This window comes from Equus przewalskii, chromosome 1, assembly GCF_037783145.1.
Source record: "Equus przewalskii isolate Varuska chromosome 1, EquPr2, whole genome shotgun sequence".
NCBI lineage: Eukaryota > Metazoa > Chordata > Mammalia > Perissodactyla > Equidae > Equus > Equus przewalskii.
In genome coordinates, this window is record NC_091831.1 from 125,518,832 (window position 1) to 125,543,199 (window position 24,368).

Genomic DNA, 24,368 nt, shown 5'->3' on the forward strand with positions numbered 1-24,368 from the left:
ATGAGTCTCTTGGACCTTATGTTGCTCTGGCTTCAATCGAGGCGAGGCTCTAATGGGCATGTAGTACTTCCTATCCGTCAAGTGTCTGGACAATGGGCCCCTCATATGGACTAGAGCGATCTGGCAAGAAAAAGAGGTCATCCTTGTACCTAGCACAGACAGGAAACCTGGCTAATTAATGTATTTCCAACTATAGCAAAACAAAAGCTCACACACACAACAAATGTTAATTTTATTGTAGAAACTCAGCCTGTGGCTGAGGCACAGTTAAAAATTATTGAAATTCCATAGGTAAAGAAATCCCCCTCCTTTCCTCAACGCACTCAAGTATTTTTAAAGATATAAAGGTCATTCTTTAAAACAACTACGTGATTTTGGTGTTGTGACTTGCATATTCACCCTTTCGTAAAGCTGGGTGATGTAGAAATATTTTGAATAATTACGAAGCAAATGCGGAGAGTTAGTGTCAGCACTGCATAATTTTAACAATTTGCCCCTTAAAAGGTACTGTTGAATTAAGCTTGTAAATATTCCACTGCTGTATTAAATGGAGAACTAGAGAGTACGAATGTTTATTCAAGCTAGAGGGCTTGAGTTACACTATATCTTAAACTAAGAGCAGATACTGCCACCTAGATAAATTCTGATGCTTTAGTTAACTAGATGTTGGCTTACCTTACTTTTTGAAAAATGGCAACAACAAACAACAGTGGCTTGGTACAATAAAAATACAATGAATGATAAAGAGTTGCTTTAAACGTCCATACAAATGTAATTTTCTTGAAAAAGAAAAGACATTTGTGTTTTGCCAAATAGCAATGCTTAAGCCTTCATTCAATTTTTTAAATGCAGAAGACAAATTACTATTAACAATAAGAGGAGAAAACTTTATAAAACAAAATCTCCATAATCCTGAAGTTTATAAAGAGGTTGATGCAGAAGCAACATTAGTAAGTCTTGTAACTTTCTTGTTAGACTATTTCTTCCTGAGTTTGGGAAGAGAGATTGTTCAACACTCTCAAGTGAAAACACAAATAGGTTTTGGTTTAATAAGTAAAATAAGATCACTTAATAAACAATTTTTTCAAAAGAGCATTAGATTGTAACCCGTTCTGATAACGCTTCCCAGCAAACAAAGCAACCTAACTTTCCCCCTTTTATTCCTAACAGCAAAAGGAAAGCTCGCTTCAGATTGGAATCCAAAATCAGCAATGGATTCCAGGATCATTCATTTATCAGATTTAGAGAGGTTTTTGTCATCTTTGGACTGTAGCTCTTCTTGAAATCTCAATTTGTTTTCCTCCGTTACTCCTAGAATGTCTTCAATATCATCAATGGCGGTCTGTAAATGAACAATAAAAACAATATTCCTTACTTAAAGACCTCTTATAGCTCCTCCCCCGAGGCCCTCAGTTATTTGCTTCTTTTTGGAGTTAAGAGTGCTTTAGACCAGTTCTACTCAAAGTGTGCTCTACCAACCAGCACCCATCTACAAATTGTTGGTTATCAGTCTTGATGAAATGAGTAAAAAAGTTGAAAGTAAGAACTTGGAAACCTTCCTAGAAATTTTTATGTCTATTAAATGTAGTAATGAAAAAAATGGGCTTCTATTTTATGTCTAATGTTTTCATTTCATTTTTCTAGTAATTCATTTTTGTTGTATTTTACAAAAGTATTGATCCATGATAGACTGGAAAAAATGAAACAAGCAGGTCCTTCCCTACAGATAATTTTGGAAGCACTGGTCAAGCCATCCTAAAATGGGGGCTAGTAGGCTGATGGGAGTATTTTTTTGCATTGGTTTCTGGAGAGAAAAATGGCACCTTTCCATTTTATTTTAGTTAGTTATTTTTTTATTGAGGTAGAATTCACATACCATAAAATTCACCCTTATAAAGTGTACAATTCAGTGGGTTTAGTGTATTCACAAGCAATCATCACTACCAAGTAATTCCAGAATATTTTCATTACCTCAAATAGAACCTCTGGAACCATTCGTAGCCATTCCCCACTCTCCTCCTCCCCTAGCTCCTGGCAACCACTAACCTACTTTCTGTCTCTATGGAGTTGCCTAATATGGGCATTTCATATTAATGCAATGATACAATATGTCACCTTTTATGTCTGGCTTCTTTCATTTACCATAATGTCTTAAAGGTTTATCCATGTTGTAGCATGTATCAGAACGTCATTTCTTTTTTATGGCTAAATAATGTTCCATTGTATCTATTATCTATTTTTACTTTGGTTGCTTGCACTTTAGGTACCATATCTAAGAAAGCATTGCTAACCACAAAGTCATGAAGATTTATATGTATGTTTTTCTTCTCAGAGTTTTATACTTTTAGCTCTTACATTTAGGTCTTTGATCCATTTTTACTTAATTTCTGTATATGCCATGGAGTAGAGGTGCAATTTCATTAATTTGTATGTGAGTATCCATTTGTCCAGCACCATCTGTTAAAAATACTATTCTTTTCCCATTGAATTGTTTTGGCAACCTTGTTAAAAATCGATTGATTATAAATGTATGGATTTATTCTGGACTCTTAATTCAATTCCATTGATCTATATGTCTTTTCTTATGCCAGTACCACACCATCTTGATTACTGTAGCTTTGCAGTAAGTTTTAAAATCGAGATGCATGAGTCCTCTAACTTTGCTCTTCTTTCTGCAGATTATTTTGACTATTCTGGGTCCCTTACATTTCCACATGAATTTTAGGATCATCTTGTAAATTTACTCAGTAAAGCCAGCTGGGATTTTGATAGGAAGTGCATTGAAACTGTAGATCAATTGGGGAGTATTGCTGTTTGAACAATATTAAGTCTTCCAATCCATGAACACAGAATCTCTTTCCATTTTCTTAGGTCTTTTTTCTTTTATGATGTTTTGTAGCGTAGGGGAGGGAGACAATTCCTCTACCCTCTCTAGGTCCTTCTGGCTGGTCTATGAATTAAATTGACATGAGACAGAATAACAGGAGAAAATCAAACAAAGCTTTATAACATGTATACACAGGAGAAACTCAGGAAAACTGAGCAACTCACCAGAATGGCCAAAGCTGCCACCTTAAATATGATCTTCAGCTAAAGACAAAGAACGATGTTGTGGGTAGTGGTTTGGGACTTCAAAGGGGAGGTAGGCAATTCACATGGAAATGGAAAAGCAAATGTTTGGTAGACAGAACTTTGATAAGAATGGGCTTAGCAAGGACCCTCACAGTCTTCTGATACCCAGAGTTATCTATGGGGATGGCTGTTCCCAGGACAGGCCTTTTATCTCAAATGCTTTTAGGCAGTTAGAGAGGGGAAGGTCAAAGTTTCTTTCAGTCTTTTATTCTTAAAAATCGTCAAGCCAAAGAGACACATTTGGGGTGGCCAATTCCGATCCCCCATAGTAGTTTTCAGTGGACAGATCTTGTACTTCTGTTAAATTTGTTCCTAAGTATTTTATTCTTTTTGATGCTATTGTAAATGGAATTTAAAAAATTTTTTACTTTTGGATTATTCACTGCTAGTGTATAGGAATACAGTTGATGTTTGTATATTGATCTTCGGTCCTGAAACCTTGCTGAACTTGTTAATTAGCTCTAATAGGTTTTTTCTCGGTTCTTTAGGATTTTTTTATATACAAGATCATGTCATCTGTGAATAGAGATAGTTTTACTTCTTTCTTTCCGATCTACATGCCTTTTATTTCCTTTTCTTGCCCAAATCCCCTGGCTAGAACTTCCAGTACAATGATGAATAGAAGTGGTGAGAGCAGACATCCTTGTCTTGCTCCTGATCTTAGGGGGAAAGCTTTCAGTCCTGCACCATTAACTATGATGTTAGCTGTGGGTTTTTCCTAGATGCCCTTATCAGGTTTAGGAAGTTACCTTTTATTCCTAGTTTCTCTGAGTGTTTTTATCAGTAAAGGATGTTAGATTTTGTTAAATGCTTTTTCTGCATTACCTTCTATTTTTATTCAGCCTTTACTTTGCTGGTAAATCCTTGTTTACAAACCGAAAATACTTATTAGAATGTCACGAGGATAGTAGACAGAAAATACTACTAAAAATGAATCTATTCCACTTTTCACGTTTTTGCTATTATTCCTATTTTGTTGAGATTTAAAGTTTTTACCTTAGACCTTCTAGCAAGAGTAGAAAAGTCAAGGTAACAATGATTCACTGGAGAATCCTAGAAACATTGAGATGATTTGGGGAGTCAGACAAAGGTCAGAGAAATAGGCTTCATTTTGTCAATGGTAGTTGGCTCTGCCAACCTCACGTCCAAGCTTGGAGTCTGCTAAGTCTGTGTGGTTTGGGGATAAACCGTCTGTCTTGGTCTGCCCAGGCTGCTATAACAAAATACCATAGACTGGGTGTCTTAACAAAAATTTATTTCTCACAGTTCTGGAGGCTGGGAAGTCCAAAGCCAAGGTGCTAGCTGATTCAGTTCCTGGTGACGGCTCTCTTCCTGGCCTGCAGATAGTCATCTTTTTGCTGTATCCTCACATGGTAGGGAGGGAGAGAGAGCAAGCTCTCTGGTCTCCTATAAGGGCACTAATTCCATCATGAGGACCCCACTCTCATAAACTTTATTGAAACGTAATTACTTCCAAAAGTCCCCATCTTCAAATATGATCACATTATGGGTTAAGGCTTCAATACACAGACTTTGGGAGGACACAGTTCAATCCATAGCACCATCTGATTCTGATTGTTAGCTATATTTGGACAGACTAAACTGATGACATATAGACAGGCTCAGAGTTTTGCACATGACGGTAACAGATGAAATGATGCTAGCTGGCAGGAACTTAGAATATAAATGATGAGCATAGGTCCTTTAAGACCAATGAAAGTCGATGATGCAACATCGGGCCTATTTTTTATTGAATCTTCTGAGTCATGTTGTGGGAAAAGCCATGGTCATTCTTCCAATTCATAAAATCACATTAAAGAGTAAAGCAATATTATTATTATTACTGTTACTAGAGGGAGCAGGCCCTAGCTCAAGGAAAAAAAAATGTATTTAAAAATTATATTTTCATCAAGCTTTTGTTGGACTTTCCTTTTAGAGAAGAATCACATGTGGTTTCTGATTGAGTCCTTGGAGTTATTTGACCCATTCAAACATGATGAAGACTCAAGCTGGGAATCAGGTACAGACACTGGTGATCCGTACCAAGTGTTCACCTCTGTTCAGCTGGTATTTTTAAAACTCTTATACAGATCTTGCTCCTGTTTTCTAGAGTTTAGAGACATCTAGTCAATTACACATGACTGGATTTCCTGATCCAAGATCTTTAAAGGCCATTTGGAAGCTTCAAAATGTTAGTGATGAAACATCTACCCCACTTTAGAGAAACAGGGTGGAGTAGCAGGCTCATGTATAAGCTGAGGTTTTCTTCTGCTTCTTCCCACACACCTGGTCCTTCCTGAGGTCTCAGAACTTCTCTGGCTCTAGAAACTTGGGCTCCCCAGGAATCCTTAGCCAGACATTGTGTTATCTGATATGTAGGTAGATTATATTAAGGATTTTTGGCTGCGACAGTCTTTGTTTTGGCTCCATTGTGACGTTTCAACTTCACCTCCAACATCAAAAAGTCTCATTGTCTTCTAAGCTTGGGTTTGGAAAATGGCAGCAGCTTAACACAAGTCTACTATATTTCAAAGACAAAGTTTCAAACTATTAAATTTAACTAACGGGTTCAGTGGGAACCTTACAATATTGACCCTGCACATCGTAAAATATGTACTGCTTACAATTAAAAAAAAAATGATTTAGCACTTGTTTACAATCCAGCATGAGGTATTTTCAGCCCTTGTATAGAAATTAACCAGGATCGTTAGTTAATTAACACCTCACCTTAAAATTGGTCTCGCCTTGCATATTAGGTGCTGATATTTCTTGATGGATGATGAAGAGATTGCGAGCAAAGGTCACGAGGACCCCCTGGAGATTCTCACCGATTGTTCTGTTAATGATATCCAAACAAATGAGTTTACCAACGATTCCCCTCACATGCTTAGAGACAATCACCCTCTCATTTGTGCCTGTCTGGTGATGGAATTTAATGAGTATTTTCAATCTCACAAGGTGGCAATCTTCAGGGAGATATGAAAGATGAGGCTCCATTTTAACTTGTCAACAAAAAGGATTTGTGTAATAAATATTTTTTATTAATCAACTTAGCAGAATATAGGAATAGTTTCCGTCGTTCCTAGCAAAAGGCTACCACTGAGCTAGGACAGATGTATTGGCTCATTTTAAAAATTGTTTAAATCGGTTTAAGAGAATTGTTGCTAAGTTTAATTTATGCCTAACAATTCCCTTGTCTACGGTGACATGTGCACCTCAGTATTCTGGAGACTTCTTATCTGGGGTTTAGTTTCTATTTCACGTCTACAAGTGATTCCTGCTGCTTATGAGTGTGCCCCATCCGTGTTTAGAGAAGAATGTGCCCCGTTCATGAACAGCTGCCTTTATAAAGCTGAACACACACTTCAAGATTTCAGAGACAACTTGCAAACCATCCTGTAGAATTATACTGCGGTCAGTGAACATTCCTGAACAACCAGATTGTTGTTAAGTTTTAACTTGGAAACAAAACTCCAGGGTGTTTTTTTCTAGTTATTTTTTGAGTGTAAGGAAAAAAATAGATTAAATGAATGGATTAATTTTTAAAAATTGCTCTATCCTGTGGGGGTGAAGCTGAAGAGCTACCCTTTAAGGCAGCTGCAGAAAACTTTGGGGCTTGCTTCTGTGCCAGTTTCTACCTGTAAAGAAGTCACCTTTGAGTCTACGGCTTAGACCCTGTTGGAATGGCTGCCTTCTAGCCTGGCTGGCGTTTCCATTGGGTCAGGGTGGGAGTAGAAGTCTTCCTAGGCCCAAAGACAGGAGACCAGGGCTCTTTGTCCTGCCACTCACTGATGGTGTGACTTTGAGGAGAGTTACTTAAGCTCTTTGGGTCTTTATTTCTTTTTCTCCGAAATGAAGGACTTGAACTAGATCAGTGTTTTCAAACTTCAAGTTACATTCCCCAAATCCAAGGACTGCCCTTCCCTACCCCTTATAGCTAATGAACATTAGCATCTCTTCTTTTCAGAGAATGAATGATAGCCAAAGGCAATTTCAGAGTCGATAATTTTTAACAATGATTTGTATTTTACTGCTACAGGGTCAGTATGTATTAGATCCTGGATGCTTCTTAAAACAGCAGATTCCTGGGCTCTACCCCAGATCAATGAAATCCGAATTTGGGTTTGGGACAAGGAATGTGTAGTTTCACCAAGCCTCTCAGGTGATTCTTATATATACTAAAGATTGAGAGCCATACTTAAAAAATATATACAGATGTGTGTGTGCGTGTGTGTGTGTTTGTGTTTGTATGATCTGGATCCACACATGGATTCAAGCCCCTGTCACCATCCCTCATCAGCCTCCTGGGGTCCATGGTTCCCAGGTTGGGAAGCAAGAGACTGAATGAACTCTAAGTCCTCTTCCTATTAATTAAATCTTATCTAGAATTTCCTTCATTTTCCCTTCCTTGAAATTTCTCCTCAAATTCCACTATTCCCAGGAATACCCCAATATAAACAGAGTCAGTATGAAGTTATCCCAGCAAAGCCAAACCACAAAATTCTGGTCTGTAAAGTCATCCCCTCTTGGAACCCTCATCTTTCCTAAAGATATGGCCAACTAACGTTCTTCACCGGATGTGACCTGATTGCAATAAAGCCACACCAAGCCCAGCCATCTCATGAAAAGCCTCTCCTTAAAGCTCCAGAGAAAATCAAGCAACACGAAGAAGAGAAGTATATATTTGCTCATCTTTTCTTTTTCAATACACTGTAGATGTTATAAGGAAGAGAAATATAGGGTAGAAACAGTTTCCCAATTTAGGATGACTTAAAGGTACCAAATAACCATATTCTAAGACATGAGTAAGACACAGTTCAGGGCTGTGGCTCTAAAGGTTTGAGTCCTAGATGAGGAGACAATTTTGCCAGTTCTCCAAAGTGCCCTGGAGAGAAATTTGGGGGAAACAGGGCAGCATAGAGAAAGCTCCCAATGCTGCTCGCAAGATTTTTCTTAGCATGAATGTATCTTAAAAAGACTGTCAGGGGGCTGGCCCCGTGGCCGAGTGGTTAAGTTCGCGCGCTCCGCTGCAGGCGACCCAGTGTTTCGTTGGTTCGAATCCTGGGCGCGGACATGGCACTGCTCATCAAACCACGCTGAGGCAGCGTCCCACATGCCACAACTAGAAGGACCCACAACGAAGAATATACAACTATGTACCTGGGGGCTTTGGGGAGAAAAAGGAAAAAAATAATAAAATCTTTAAAAAAAAAAAAAAAAAAAAGACTGTCAGGGCTGAAACCGGACCTGAGGAGGGGCTACAGACCCTGCCTTTTGGGGAGCATCTTGCCAAGTCACCAGAGCACTTTTTTAAGCATTCCAGAATGACAACTGCCCTTCCACAATCAGGACATCTGAGCTGGTTCCTCATCAGTCAGATTGTTGTGCCTTGTATGTGTATGTGTTTGAGTGTAATATGTGGTTCAAACTAGTCTCTTACCCATCCATTTTGGATAATTAATCAATTATATTTATGAACTCCCACTGACACATCTAAAGTCATTTTATGAAATACTTGACGATCCACATAAAACAAGACAGACTTCTGTTAAATCAACATGCTGATTAAAATGCAGGAGGAGCATCATTCTTCTTGGTTGTTATAGTCTATTTTCTTAGCTTATTACATCTCATAGACACACTTCATACTCACAACATTCCAAACTTGTCTCTCTTCAGGTGTTCGTATAATATAAAAACAGTTCCTTGTCTTTCCTACAAAATTTGAATGGGGAGAAAAGAAATAGCATATTATGTTGGAAGCAAAGTAGAGAAAATGTTCTATACTAAGACCACTGAGACTGTTTGAATTGAAGTGTACCGCTACCTACAAATATTGTGAGAAACACATTTGGAAAGGCTGCCTCCAGAATATGGAATAGATGTGTTCTAGGACAGTTTTTTTTAAAAAAAATTAAGATATAGTTTACATATAACATTGAGATATAATTTACATATAATAAGTTTAAGGTCTACATTTGATTTATATATTTAGATATTGCAATATGATTATCACTGTAGTTTTAGCTAAGACCTTTATCACATCACAAAATTACCATTTCGTTTTTGTGGTGAGAACATTTAAGATCTAGTTTCTTAGCAATTTTGAATATATAAGACAGTCTAATCACTGTGCTGTGCATTAGATCTCCAGAACTTATTCATCTTCTAGTTGCAAGTTGGTACCCTTTGACCCACATCTCCCCAATTCCCCCAACCCCTGTCCCTGGTAACCATCATTCTACTCTCTGTTTCGACGAGTTTGGTTTTTTAGGTTGCACCATGTAAGTGATATTATAGAGTATTTGTCTTTGTCTGGCTTATCTCACTTAGCATAATGCACTCAAGGTCCATCTGTCTTGTTGCAATTGGCAGGATTTCCTTCTTTCTCATGGCTAAATAATATTCCATTGTGTGTATATATATCACATCTTTATCCATTCATCTGTAGATGGACACTTAGGTTGCTTTCATATCTTGGCTATTGTGAATAATGATTAAACGAATGTGGGGGTATAGATATCTCTTCAAGATGGTGATTTTGTTTCCTTTGGATATCTACCCAAAAGTAGGATGGCTGGATCATATGGTGGTTGTATTTTTAATTTTTTGAGGAACCTCCATACTATTTTTCATAGTGGCTGTACCAGTTTACATTCCCACTAGGAGTGCACAAGGGTTCCCTTTTCTCCACATCCTGCCAACACTTGTTATCTCTTGTCCAGGACTAGGTGTTTTTTGAAGTCTGAGCCTCAGAACTGCATTCAGAATCATCTAGTGTGTGTATTAAAAAGCCATTTTTCAAAATCTTTTTTTTTGTTTGCTGGGAAAGATTCGCCCTTAGCTAACATCTGTTGCCAATCTTCATCTGTCTCTCTTTTTCTTTTTCCTCCCTAAAGTCCCAGTACATGTTTGTATATTCTAGTTCTAAGTGCTTCTAGTTCTTCCATGTGAGCCACCACCACAGCATGGCTACTGACAGACGAGTGGTGTGGTTCCATGCCTGGGAACTGAACCCAGGCCACCAAAGTGGAGCATGCTGAACTTTAATTGCTAGGCCATCAGGGCTGGCTCTAAAAAGGCATTTTCATGGCCATTGTCCAAGCTCAGGATCTTTGGGAGGGAATCTGCCTTTTAGCTCACTTCCTGGGTGATTCTCATGCACATCAAAATTTGAAAGCCACTGCTCTAACAGCAATGGATTAAAAAAACCGGAAAATAATTTGTTATTTGGAAAATAATTTGTCCTCCAATGGAAAACTATGTGTTGTCTAAACCACACTCTATTGCCCTGATTCCATGGGAGATATATTTATCAACTCTCTAAGTCGTAGGTGACTGAGAGATAAGCAAATTCTGTCCAGTCTGGTAGAGGTTGAATTGATTTTCCTCTCCTGTTCCCCTGCTGGAAAAACCAGTTTTGCCTCCATTTGCTTGTTCCTTTCAATATTCCTGATCTATAAAGATGTTTGTTTTTTTGGATTCTTTTTTGCACTGGTTATAACACCTGCCTAATTCTTCTCTGTTAAATAAAATCTTTATCACGTGTTTAACTTTGTATCTGTATGAGAGGCATGATTTTATCCTTTTTTGAAAATTATCTTTTAACAGTTTTCTCCAAATAAAACATTAACATTAGAGTTGTCTCATAGTGGAAATGGCTGCCCCGTGAAGTTGTGAACTCCTCATCACTGAAAGGACAAAAAGAAAACTACATTTTGGGGATTTGGTAAAAAATATCACATGCCAGAATTTGGAGTGCTCATGACTCCCCATTTTATTAGGAAATCTGGGCATGGGACAGACACTGGACCAGAACAGTGGCTCTCAATGCAGGCTGCACGTTAGAATTATCTGAGTGCTTCAAAAGATATAATGCCTCGGCTCCATCCCCAGAAATACTGATTTAATTGGTCCAGGGTGGGCTCTGGGTGCCATGCTGAGCCATAGTGGAGCTTGAGGAAAAAGAAAAAATCAGTATGTTTTTAGTTAAAATTTTGATATCTTGTTCATTGTGGATTTTTTGCAATAATTCTTATTTTTAACATATTGCATAACAATATTATTTACCTTTATTACTGAGGATTTTTTTTTGTGCTCCCTTAAATTTTGTGCTCTGGCTAAGTGCCTCACTTTCCTCACCCTAATCCCAGCCCTGCCTGGGCATCTGTACTTTTTAAAGCTCCTCACTCAAGTCATTCTAATGGGCAGCTGGGGTTGAGAACCACTGACTAGTTGATCTGCAAGGTATCTTGCATCCTTTACGTGATGTCCGATATGGAAGCATAATTCCATCATGTGCCTGGAAGGAAGAGAATCTGAGTATTTGTGAAAAGCTCTAGTGATTGCCACCATGCAATATCCTGGCCTAAGGAAATGATCGCTGGTGGTTTTGGAGCTATTTGGGACCATGGCACACTGTTCATGTATGTGTGAGACCAGCCCTGCCCCACACTGTCACAAGCAGTAAACATGACACTTCTCTCCATATGGCTTTCATTACAACTTCATTTCATTAGGAAATCAGTGGGGGTATCTTGTAGCATTACAGAAATACCAGGAATGAGACCCACCAAGTTGGTTACAAACTCAGCAATGCTTCCTTCCACTATTCAGCAAGGAAAAATAAACTCACAGGGTGATCTCATTTCCCTTTTTTTCCCCCTGTGATTTTGGACAAGAAATATCATTTGAAATTCTGTGATAATGATGGGAAGAAAAACATGTTGAGAATAAGGACTTTTGAGGATTCTTCTTTTGGTAGCATTGATAATGATGTATTGTTAACGTTGCTTCTTTTTCTGGAAAGAGCATCCACATTAAATTCGACCAAGAGTGGGAGCAGGGGGCAGAGGTTACACTGGAATTAGGGCAAGTGGTCTTTTTTTTAGATTCAGCACAACCCAAGGAGGCAATAAAATTTTAGGGAAATTAATTGCTAAGCACATCTTTTTTTTTTCTTTTGTAGGAAAATACAGAGAGATAGTCATGGGGGCTATGGAGAAGTTTGTGTTGCTTCAGCTGAAGAATACATAAGAAGTATTCATAATAAGAATACATAAGAAGTATTTGAAATGGATTGAAGAATTCTTGGACTTAATTGGTAATAATATTTTAGAAATATATATGGAAGAGGTATAGCCCTTCGGGGGAAAAAGGCATATGGGGGATGCCTTGGCGTAAGAGAAAGAATCGTGTTTGACTTTATGGACAATTACAGAGTCAGGCAGTCTACAAAATGCCTTGGGAAAGTGCTTAGACCCTTTAAGCCTAAATTCCTCCCCCGTGATATGGTAGAAATATTAGCTTCTTACAGGAGAGATATGAAGAATAAAGAGTTGGTGAAGTGATAGTGCTTAGTTCATACTGGGTGCTCTGTAAACACTGGTTCATCAGCTGCCTCTCCAAGAAAAGGTAATTAAAAGAACAAGTGGAGAGTTCTGACCTGGGATGGACGCCAGGGTCTGAAGAGATGGGAACCCATCTCAGGAAAACTAAAGCAAGGATATTGTTGGAGAATTTCCAAATTTTCCAAGTAGTCACATGGCTCCTTCTTCTCACTTCAGATTTTTATGACTCTGTCTGTTCTTCTCTCTTCTTCCACTTCTGTTTATTATTTGGTCTCTTTCTTTCTTTCTGTTTATTCCCTCCTCTGCCCGCTGCCTCCCCTTTTACGGATTCTTCTAGTCTCTGGAGTTTATCTCTCTCTTTTCTTCTGTTACTTTTTCATCTTCATATAGTTCTATCACCCCATTACCTACAATCCATATTTCTCTTTCTTCCCTATTTCACCTTTCTTACTTTATAAGTTGTTTAGCATAGGCAACCTGGAGGCAGAGCCTGTTAAACTATGCTAGTTATGTCTTTGGTGCCTCTCTGTCTGTCCCTTTCTGTAGCTCTCACCCTCAGGCGAACTGCTCCCAAATTCCTATGTTGAAACCCTAACTCCTCATGTGACTATCTTGGAAATAGAAGTGATTTTAAGGAAGTGACTTTTAAGGAAGTGATTAAGGTTAAGTGAGGTCATAAGGGTGGAGCCCTTTTCCAGTAGAACCCGTGTCCTTATAAGAGAGGTTACGGAGACACCAGAGATCTCTTTCTCTCCGCCATGTTAGGACACAGCAGAAAAGCTGTCATCCTCAAGCCAGGAAGAGAGTTCTCACCGACCTGACTGGCACCTTCCCCTTGGACTTCCAGCCTCCAGAGCTGCGAGAAAGGAATTTGTGTTGTTTAAGACCCCCAGTCTGGTGTTTTGTTATGGCAGCCCGAGCAGAATAAGGCTGTTCACTGATAAGCAGCTTCAGGTGGGGTCAGGAAGCTCAGGGCCTGCTTCAAGACAAGAGATGGTCCCCCAAATGCCTCCTAAATCTGCCTGACCAAGGTGGGTCTGCAAGTCTGGGGACAGAGCTCAACTTCCCAGGACCAAATGCCACCCACTGTGGAGCTGCCTTTCCACCCTTCCCCAAGCACACTCAGCCCTCCTCTGACTGCACGCCAAACTAACGCTTAAAGAATATCTGTTTGAAGGGGCACCAAACTATTAGCTGCCTAGATCATCCGCAGGCCTGCATTTGGTCCAGTCCTGGCCAGCTGTACCCTTCATACCTCAATGTCATAGCCGATGCCGTGGGCCTTACACATCTGGAGAAAAACATAGTGGAAAACCAGCGAGAGATTGTTGTGCTTCAGCTGGGTGCTCATCATTGCATAGCGGCTGGCTGCCAGCGACTGGAAAAGACCACAACTGAACGTCAGACTCTTTAGACAAATAAGCTTTCAATTTTAGAATTGTTGTGGATTAACAGAAAATTTGCAGAGATAATACTGAGAGTTCCTGTATCCCCCTCACCCCATTCGCCTATTGTTAACCTCTTACATTGATGCGCATGATTGTTACAACTAAGGAACCCAGTTGCTACATTGCTATCGAAGTCCGTGCTTTATTTGGATTTCATTGAGTTTTTCCTGATTCCCATTTTCTGTCCCAGGATCCTGTCCAGAATACCACATTATACTTAGTCATCTTGTCTCCTTGGGCCCCTCTTGGCTGTGACAGTTTCTCGGTCTTTCCTTGTTTTTCCTGATCTTGACTGTTTTGAGGAGTACTGATCAGGTATTTTGTAGAATGCCCCTCAATTTGAGTTTGTCTGATATTTTTCTCACGTGTATTTGAGAGGAGGCCTACATCGGTGAACTGCCATTTTCATCACCTGGTATCAAGGGTACATCTATCAGCATGACTTATCGCTGATGCTGCCCACCTTGATCACCTGGCCAAGGTCGTTCTTGCCAGGTTTCTCACTGTAAGGATATTTTCCCCTTCCCATACTGTACTCTTTGGCAGCAAGTTACTAAGTGTAGTCCATCTCTTGAGGAGACCAATGTTAGAATTTTGATTCCAGCTGCCTTCTTAGTTTGGGAAACTGCTATTCTGTATCTTACCTGCCTGTCAGTGGGAGCTATCCCAAAGAGACTGGTTACAGTAGCTTAAAGTATTTCAATAATGATATCACCTAAAAAATTTAAATTTAATATGTGCAAAAGAAAGCATTGGATCCTGGCAGTTTTGCATCATGTCCTTTGTGAGATGTGCTATTTGCCTTTGACAATCACCTTTGTTTGTCCTTGGATAACTGGGAATTTGGAGAACTGCTCATAGAGCCATGGCCAAGCTCAGAGCATAGAAAATGAAGGTGCCTGGCCCAGATTCTGAACTTCGGGAGCCCTCAAGTTCTGGGCAACGAGGTGTCTGCCCTTGTGCAGTGACTAGGAGCAGGAGAAGAAAAATGAGGTGCCACCAGTCCACAGCTGGCTGCAAGGATCTTATAATGACCCAAGACTGTCTATTGTGAGACATCAGGCTTTCTCTCCATCTCTGAGATAACACAGGGGAACTGGGGCTGACTGAGTGCCCAGTGGAGAATGAACATCCTTTCCCCGCCTGCACAACACACGCATGCGTGTGCGAAACACACACACACACACACACACACACACGCTCAGATTTCAGGTTCACCTTTTGTGACATATTTCTTCCACATATTGTGTCTTTTCCTTCCACACTTACATAAAGTACTGTATCTGACAGTCACGTTATCAGTACTATTAATTAAGCCTGCTCTTCCCACGTGTAAGCAGAGTCCACATCTACAAAAATGTTAGGCTCCCGCAGGCTAATGCCTCTTGAGTTGCACACCTCCATTAGTATTGTTCCATCTGTAACCGTTGAGAATTTTATTTTGACAAAAGAAAAACTATTTGACCCCCAAATGCCCCGCAGCTGTCCTTTGTTATCACCCTGACCTGTCATGAATTGTTACCCTGGCTGTCTCCCTTGCATGACTGGGGTTTCCTGAGGGTAGGCACTGTTCGCTTTCTGAATCCCCAGCCTGGACATGATGCTAACGCAGGACAGGCATTTGGTGTTTCTTGAATGAAAGAAAGAATGGATACATGACACAGAGTAAGTAGATAGCACTTCCGTCTGACTCGAGACTCTTCAAAGGATATAATTCAGGGGACTTCCAGTCAATGAGGGCTTTGGGGCAGCAGCAGATGATTCATAGAGCACAGAGGACAGTCACACCATCCCTAGAGAATGACAACCTAGGACAATCATTCCAGGCCTTGCCCCAGAGGATATCTTTTGGAGGACAGTGTAACTCTGGTGGGCTTGGCAGAAATTATTGGTGGGTTGACAAGAACTGGCTAAGAGATGTTCTGGCTCAGCTCTTTAGTCAGTCTGGAGGGGCGTGGCCACCAGGCCTGCTCCTCCTGCCATGCCAGGCTGTGCCACGCTCCTACCTTCACGAGGAAGGCCCAGGAGCCTGAGTTTTTGTACATGGAAATGAACTGTAAATACTCTGGAATTCCATTGTGGTTACTGAGCATGTAATTGCATAGTAATTACCATGAATTCACAAGATAATTCCAAGGTTATTTTTGTCTTTTAAACTTGTCTTATGCTGCCATGGTATATAAACTAGCAAACCAAAGAGCAGGCCCCAGTGAGCGAGGGAGAGAGATAGGCAGGCATCTGGTCGCAGGATCCAGCTCAGTGCTCTGTATCTTGGCTCCAAAGCCTGACAGAAGAGCTCCCTGTCCAGTATTACTGGACGGCAAGTAAGGACGGGCTATCCTGGGGTTTCTTCCTCTCTACAGAGACAGATGCAATTCTCTCTCCTGCCAGAGCTGGGCTTGTGATTCATGAAGAATCTGAAGGAAAAGCCAGGATATTTGGTCCATGTCTCCTAGCTATGTCTTTTCCGTTACTTTCACCATCCTAGTCCAGACCTTTATGGCCTGGAGAGCTGCCTCTCCTTCTGCCTGGGAGATGGAGATGCAAACAGAATTCTGTAGTGGGAAGGTTATATGGAGTCAGAAAGACTGAGGTTCAGAGCTGACTAGGCCACTCACTGTACATGTGATCTGACTATGTCCTTTAAGTTCTCTGACTCCTGATGATTAGATAAGCACCTACCACGGCACGTGGCACCTGACACGTGGTAGTTACTCGTGTTGCTGTTTCTTTGAAAGCATCTCCAGGGCCTGGAGCATTTTGGACCAGCACTAAAGGTAATTTCCCAGGCTGTTCCTTCCCCGACTGGTCCCTGGGATTCTGAGCATTACCACCAGATTGATCGTTTCCCAAACTCAGGTTAGTCAACGCTCGGAGCTCTTCAGGGTCTCATCCTTGCCTTCAAGATGAAATCCAGACACGTGGCTTGGCAGGCAGACTCTCCCAAACCTGCTCAGTGGACTGCTCCAACCGCTTCTCTCACTACTCGCTTCCCAGATTCTCTGCCCCAGCCCAGCTGGTTCATTGCCATCTCCTGACAGACCACGAGCTCCCTTCAGCCTCTGCCCTTCTCCTGGAGGAGGTCTCCCTCTCCTCACTATGTACTGACTGCCCTGGTCTTTAAGGACAGACAAAGTTCTGTGTTCTTAGTAAAGTGTCCCCTGTCCCTGCCAGTCCACACTCATTTCTCCTAAGAGCTCCAGCAGCAGGTTGCGTGGCTGTCACTCAAAGGGCACTGAAATGCGGCCTTGCGGTTTCTCCTTGTGAATGTGCTATTTTTACATTTCTTTTCAACTCCTTGAGGACAGGGACTTTGCCAAATGTCTTTGTATCCTTGGTGCTTGGTGAAATTCCTGGCATATATTAAGTGCTTAATAAATGGGTTATAATAATGCCAATAAAGGTGAACATACATGGTTCACCTACTTGTTTTTTGTCTTAACCAACTCCATGGATGCTACCAGAAAAAACTGTCACTAATGCAGGGTTGTCTTCCAGCCTGATAGCACAAGTGACAGGATCGTCATGAAGATTAAATGAATATGTAAAGACCTTGGAACAGTGTCTGGCACAGAGTATGCACTCACAAACTGTTAGCTCTTATTATCATTTGTTAAACTAAATAATTTCACAAATAAAGTAAATAATTTAAAGTAAAAACTGACCAACCAACCAATAAATCTTTTCATTTGAAAGGGGCTTGAATCAGAAGGCCTGGGCTTTGCTCCTCACTTAACTTTATGACCTTGGGCAGCTCACTTAACTTTGCATAGCCTCAGTTTCCTGATCTATAAAATGGGTATGATAATCCCCGTCTCATCTACTTCTTGGGGTTGTCACGGGGACCAAATAAGTTCATGTCCATTGAGAATATAACTGTATAAGTATTATACAAAAATAGAAAACATCATTTTTAAAAGTTTCACTTGTGTAATCAACTCTCTTCTCATGCTGTACATTCTATTTAGGTTTGCCAAGGAAATCACAAGCTAAATGGATTTTGCAGCATCAGAAGACTCCTCCACGACCATCTGGTCTGTTCAGTGCTCACTGAGTCTCAGCTGAGCTCAGAGGAGATGAGAAGCCAGTGGATAATGGCAATATGCCTGGAAACAACCTCATCACACAGGGAGGTGAAGGTGCCTGTGGAAGAGGAGCTTTCTCTAGGGCCTCAACCAGAGACTTCTTCCAGAATGAGGCTCTACTCTGGCGTCGGATCATTGGATAGTGCAATGGTCAGACACACAGGCTTTAAAGTCTGACAAACCTGGGGTGACATCCTGGCTTCCCTACTTGCTTGCTGAGTGACCTTCCATAAGTTGCTGAACATCTCTTAACCTCAGTCTTCTTATCTAAAAACAAGCATAATAACAGCACTTGCCTAATATAGTGGATTGTATAAAGATTCACGTAAAGCACTTAGATGAAATACCTGATGTGGAGTAAGCCTCAATGCATTTGGATGTTATTATCATGTTATTAAATGCATTATAGTTATCTGCTGGCTTGTCTGTGTCCTTTGATAAACTTGGAGCTCTGTGCTTACGCATCCTCATGTCCTCTGTGCTTGGTCGAGAGCCTGGGATAAAGCAGGTGTTGAGTTAATACCTGCGGAATTTACTTCTTCTTGGTTCTTGCTGAAAGTATTTACTGATGGCTAAGGTGACAGCTGATGAGGACTTAGGATATGACCTGTCACAACAATATTACTCCCTTCTAAAAGATTATGCAAGAAAAAGACCTTTTCTTGCAGAAAAGGGAGGGATGGGCCCTTCCTGTGTCCCTCAGAGGAAATGCCCCCACCCCTAGCACCACGCTGCACATGAGGCTGCTGGGCCAGGCTTGGTACAGACCCCGTTCTAGAGGCCCCATAAAGTCAAATCCCTCAAGAGACCTTGGGGGTCATTTAGCCCTCCCTTATTTTACAAATGAGGAAACTGAGGCAGAGACAGGTCTAGAATTCATGACCCCTGACTTCCAGACCAGTGCTCTTCACTCCAAATTCCCACCGGCCACATTTGGAATGTGCGGGAATTTCAGAGGTTCGCCTTTTCTAGTAAAACAAGGGGGAAAAAAGAGAAGACAAAATATTATTGGTAGAAGTCTGGTCTTATTAAACTACCTATCTAAATCACAGTCTAACAAGAATGCTTCCAGCCAAATAAAGGAAGCTCGAAATACTCCTTTTCACTGGAGAATATAATTTTGCTTCAGCCACAATTTAAATTGATTTAGTTCTGAGCACCAGCACTTGAAGTGTGGAGCATATTCTATTTTCGCCATGATACTTGTTTTGACAGTGATGCATTTCCGTTGACATAGTTGAAATCCTTATGTAATAAATCTCTGCCTGAAAATTAATCATGTTTATAATATTCTGAGAATTAATAACACCCATTGCTCAAATCATTAACTTAAAAAAGGAGCTTCCAAAATCTGTTCTCAGCAGTGAGGGACCACAAATAAATGAATGTTTGATAAAATAATCCAAGTAGCAGTTTAACAAGCGTAAACTTGACTGTGGTTGCAATAACACAGGACTATTGTTTAAGGGTTGGCAGAGGCTGATGAGGTTCTTATTTCAGTTACGAAGCAGGCATCCAGATGCATAATGAACTGCTCTCTGAATTATTAATGTGTTGCTTATTTAGCCTCATCTGTCTAGAAGATAATGTATCCTAACTCTAATGAGTGATTGGTTTTGTACATAATTACAGTAGCAGCAGTAGCGGGAAAATGTGTGCCTTCAAAGAAGAGTTCTAAAAATAAAGTCATCACATAAACTCTGTTGTTGCTGCATTCTATCAAAATCAAACCCGAAGCGTTTGAGAATCCATAATAAATTACAGGAGACAGAATCATTATTAACATCATAATTTAACACAAAAGGTTTTACTTAATCATTCATTATAGATCATGTGCTGTTAAAATGCTTATAAATGACTTGGGTTGTTTTAAGATGTTTGCAAAGAGGGTCCCTTTTGGCTGCTTACCAACCATGACGCGGGGGGTCCACAAAGAGAGGAGGAGTAAGACGGGTAGAAAAGGGTAACAATTTATGCCCATTCTGACAGAACATTAATTAAAAGTTAAAAAGTCGTTAGGTGACTCCTTTTCGTTTCTAAAACACGCATGTCTGGGACTCACCCGGTCTTGTATCTGCCTTCACGCAGTTATTTGTGGTGGACACTGGATCAGAGAAGCCTGTGCACCTGGTCTGACTGGGTCTAAATGACAGGTGTTTGCCACCTGTTTCTGATATGTGACAACGGCTCTTTTTAGAGTCCAGAAAAGTTTTTGCTTTCCCCCTGCATAGCATATTATATAAGGGAATAGGCCCAAACTGGACGCATTTTATAGGCATTAGTTCTGAAAGCTCCCTCATTACCATCGTGGTTTCATCTGTGCGTTTCCTTTTTCTTCAGTCTTCAAAGGGGGCTGTCAACTGACTGATCCTAAACCTGACGGCATCGCAGTCTGTTCACACTTGTTCAGGAAGCTTCAGTTTGGTTGTAAATTGTACCGTGTGTGCAAATGTGCATGTTTCTTTTAAAAATCGCCTATTGCCTGTGTACACATGCACAGCAGCACCAGGATGAGACCATCAACTTATCTTTCTAAAACTAAAACCAATTTATCCCCACATCAGAAAACCTACATAGCTTTTATTCCGTGATTGTGTAGATACTTGAATTATGGATGACCATAATGCTTCCTTTTTGCGTGCAGGCAACTCCTAAAAGTGTTTAAGAATCTAGATCACAGGAGAATGCTCGTATGTTACCTCTGGCTAGGATTGAAACCTAGAAGCGAGATGAGGAAAGTGCGAGAGTGTCTCTCTGATGCAGAGCACAACCTCTGCTTCCCACCTTCTGAAGCAACACGCTCAAGCGCAGCCAATAGTCTTTGGTAGTCTTCTGCTGGATACTAACTCAGCTTCCTTTTCGAAATGGCACAGAGTTAGGTTCTCTAGGCCAGAAGGACTCCATTTTTGTTCCTGTCCCTCCCTCTAGTATTGAACTTAGGGTCCTGCAGGTTCCTTTGGTGAGGACGGAGGCCACAGGTACGGTCGGACCTGGGAAATTCCCAGCGAGGTTCTAGGATCTAATTAAAAGAGGTCTGTTTCTCCTCCTGAGTCCAACTCTGCTTCTCTTCTTAATAAGCAAAGAGATTTAGGGGGTTCCCATGAGCAAGGGTACCTCACAGGATAAGCGGATTGAGGAGGAGAAGGAGGCTGCTGCCTGAGACCCCGAGACGTCTGGCACTCTCTCCAGGTTACCCTTCCAAGTGTTCACTGAGTTCCTACCAAGGCAAGTGACTGTGGGGACCCTGGGCAAAGTCAAAGATTTTTAAAAAAATTTTTTTATTTGAGGAAGATTGTCCCTGAGCTAACATCTGTGCCAATCTTCCTCTATTTTGTAGGTGGGACGCCACAGCGTGGCTTGACAAATGGTGTATAGGTCTGCACCCGGGATCCGAATCTGCCAGCCCCAGGCTGCCAGAGTGGAGCATGCAAACTTAATCACTACACCACCAGGCTGTCCCCCTAAACAAGAATTCTTGAAATCCAGAAGCATCTCTTGGACCCAAAGAGGCCCGGCAGAGAGACAGGAGATACTGCTCTGAAAAGATATCTCTAGGGCACCCATGTGGGAGCCCCATTAACCACTGGAATTCCTCTTTTATCTGTTTGATATATTTGGATCTCAAGCAGAGCTTCATTTGCACAAAGGGCTTGAAGCCCACTATTGTAGGAGAAGGCAGAGGAAACCCACTGGCTGTCAGAGCAGCTGTGGCCAGAGAGCCCCAATCTGCTCTCACATCCCACCTACACTAAGGGCCATCTGGTCCTCTTGACCTTTGTTCTCCTTCCCCAACCTAGCCCACTGTCCCCACGGACAGCCCCCTTTGTCACCCGGGGTTCTGAGCTTGGTAAACCTCAACGGGCGCCAGGACTGCTGGCCTCAGCCACCCTAGCGATGGGGCTAGTGATGAGATGGGAGGTTGGGGCCTGGGAAGCTGGGATTTTCCTGAAGATGACAGATGATTTCAAAATTGTAAGTAGGGCAGCGATATGCTCAGATTTTCTTTTCGCCCGTGACCACCTTGACTGTGTGTGTGGTTAGGCTGAGGGGAGAGAGCGGGGCAGAGAATCTTGGCGAGGTGCTGTCATAATACCAGTGTGAGATGATGAAAGCCGAAACTCAGGCAGAGTCTTTGTGGAGGGAGAGGAGGGGTCTGAGTTGAGGCATCACAGCATCTCGCGTCAGCGTGAGCTGGTTGCTGACTGGATGTGGAATAGGGGGTGTGGGGGTGTCTGACCAGCCTCTGGCCTGACCCCCCAAGAGGAAGTCTAAGGAGAGGAGACATGACAAATTCAGTTTGGAATAGTGTGACCCTGAGGACTCTAGGCAGAAAAGTTCTGTAGAATATTGGATCTAGGTAGCTGAAGCTCAAAAAAGAGATTGGGGCTAGAACTCTATGGGTTTTGTCAGAAGGTGCTGGTAACTGAAGCAGTGGGTGTAGATATACCTGCCCAGGGAAGTGAGTTGAGGACTGAGGGGAACACCCAAACAGATTTGCCCTGGAAAACCCCATGCTCTTTCACCTTTCCACACATTGCTTCCTCTTTCTGGAATGCCCTCTCCCCTTTCCTCTGACCAATACATTCGTATTCCAGAAACCCATTTCTGAGAGGGTAAGTGACTTGCCTGAGGGTCTTTCTTCCTTCTGTACTCAGAGCCTGGCACGCAGCCCGGGCTCAGAAAGTGGCGGCTGAGTGTTGCCGAACACCATAGAGAATCAGGCGGCGTCTGGTGCTTACCGGCACTGATGGGGCATTAAGGCGTCTCGTTTTCTTCTCTGTCTTGGGGACAAAGCAGGGCACGTTAAGAGTGCTTAGACTGCAATCCAGATGGCCGTTGGTCAGGTATAAGGTGAGCTGAGTCAGGGCCAGCTGGTCACTGTAGGAGAGCTTGAGGCCTGTCGCCCACACCTGGTGAAACAGGAGCCGTAGAAGTGAGGCTGAGATGAGCAATCGGGAGAGAAAGGCTCAGCCTCCCAGGACGAGACCAAACCACACCAGACCCAACTAAACCAGTGAACACGTGACTGAATGGAATAGATGTTTTTGCTTCTGTCTCTCCTTCGTTCAGCTGAAGGGTGGAGCCCCCAGTCTGATTCTCAACAGAAGATTCAAGGTTCCTGTGGGAAGTTACACAAACGCAAACACCTAGCCAAGATAGTCTAATGGAGGCAGCGGTTCTGAAAGGTTTATGTTGACTCTGATTTTTCTGCCTGTGGTTTGCCGTTTCTAAGACGGTCAGGGCAATGTTTTCTACTGAGAAAAATGAGGCTGGACAGGAGCTTCAGAGGGCGGGAGACTAAAGGGAGCAGACAGAGACGGGGAGAATGAGTAATTATGAGAAAAGGGCAATTTGCCCTGATTTCAGAAAAAGCAGTGCCAGCTGGCCTCCCTGGGCCTCTCAGTGATTCTTAAGGAAACCTGTGGTTGGCCTGTAAGTCTGAGCTGTACCACCATTTTGCTAGGAGAGTGCAGGAAAGTCTCTTCACTACCCCCACGATGTCACAGTATCCTCAACTGGGAAGCAGTGAAAACTCCCACCCCGGCTGAATCACAGCATTATTAGAGGAATATGATGGTGCAATGAAAATTAAAATGCTTTGAAAAATAGACATTTGTGAGCAATCAGCTACAGAAAGCTAATAGGTAACTGAGTAATGTCCATCAATTCCTTTGACACATGTTTCCTGAGGATCTACCGTGTGCTAAACTGGCGATGGCAAAAGTGGGTCATGTGCCACCTCTCCCCTCTCCTGCGGCAGACCATCCTTAATTGCGCACGTCACCCCCATCCCTACACTGAATCCAGCAGCACCCCAGAATCCTCCTTGGTTCAATGCTCAAGGTGTATTATTATGCTAGTCACGCAAGTGTCTAAGATAAATAGGCTCAGGTCCTGCCATCAAGAAGGGGAAGACAAATACATACGTATTCAATTAATTACAACACAATGTAATACATGATATAATAAAGGGACGGAACAAAGTACTGCTGAAGCAGAAAGAAAGGACAGACTGACTTTGTCTAGTGAAGTCAGGGCTGCATCACGAACAAGGTGACATTTGAGCTTTGACAAGCAACACAAACGTGATTGGCTCCCACGTATCAAGTACTTGCTTCACAAACACCTCAGATCTTTACAATAACCTAAAAATAAACATCGTAGATGAAGAAACAGAGGTTCAGAGAGGTACCCAAGTCCATAGAGCCAGGAAGTGGTCATGCTGGGATTTGAATCTAGTTCTGCCTGGCTCCAAGTCCACCCTCTTCCCATTCCCTGATGGAGGAGATGGCACTGCTCCTGGCCCGTCCATTCCTTACCCTGTACCAGTTCCCAGTCAAATTAAAAGCTCA

The 24,368-nt window shown here is 41.9% G+C and overlaps 1 protein-coding gene across 3 annotated transcripts in view; it reads right to left on the bottom strand.

Moving 5' to 3' along the window:
* Positions 1-213: 213 nt before the first annotated feature.
* IQCH (IQ motif containing H) overlaps positions 214-24,368 on the bottom strand; it is a 177,722-nt gene continuing 153,567 nt past the window's right edge. For 2 of the 3 annotated variants that reach the window (XM_070622800.1, XM_070622791.1), the window contains 5 exons: positions 22,755-22,925; positions 13,738-13,860; positions 8,786-8,847; positions 5,860-5,968; positions 214-1,342 (listed from right to left, as the gene is read on the bottom strand). In XM_070622800.1, the coding sequence (XP_070478901.1) occupies positions 1,229-1,342; positions 5,860-5,968; positions 8,786-8,847; positions 13,738-13,860; positions 22,755-22,925 (579 nt within the window). In that variant the 3' untranslated portion in view covers positions 214-1,228. Of the gene's footprint in view, positions 1,343-5,859; positions 5,969-8,785; positions 8,848-13,737; positions 13,861-22,754; positions 22,926-24,368 lie in introns of those variants that run through there. The other variant, XR_011540770.1, reaches the window with a different exon arrangement.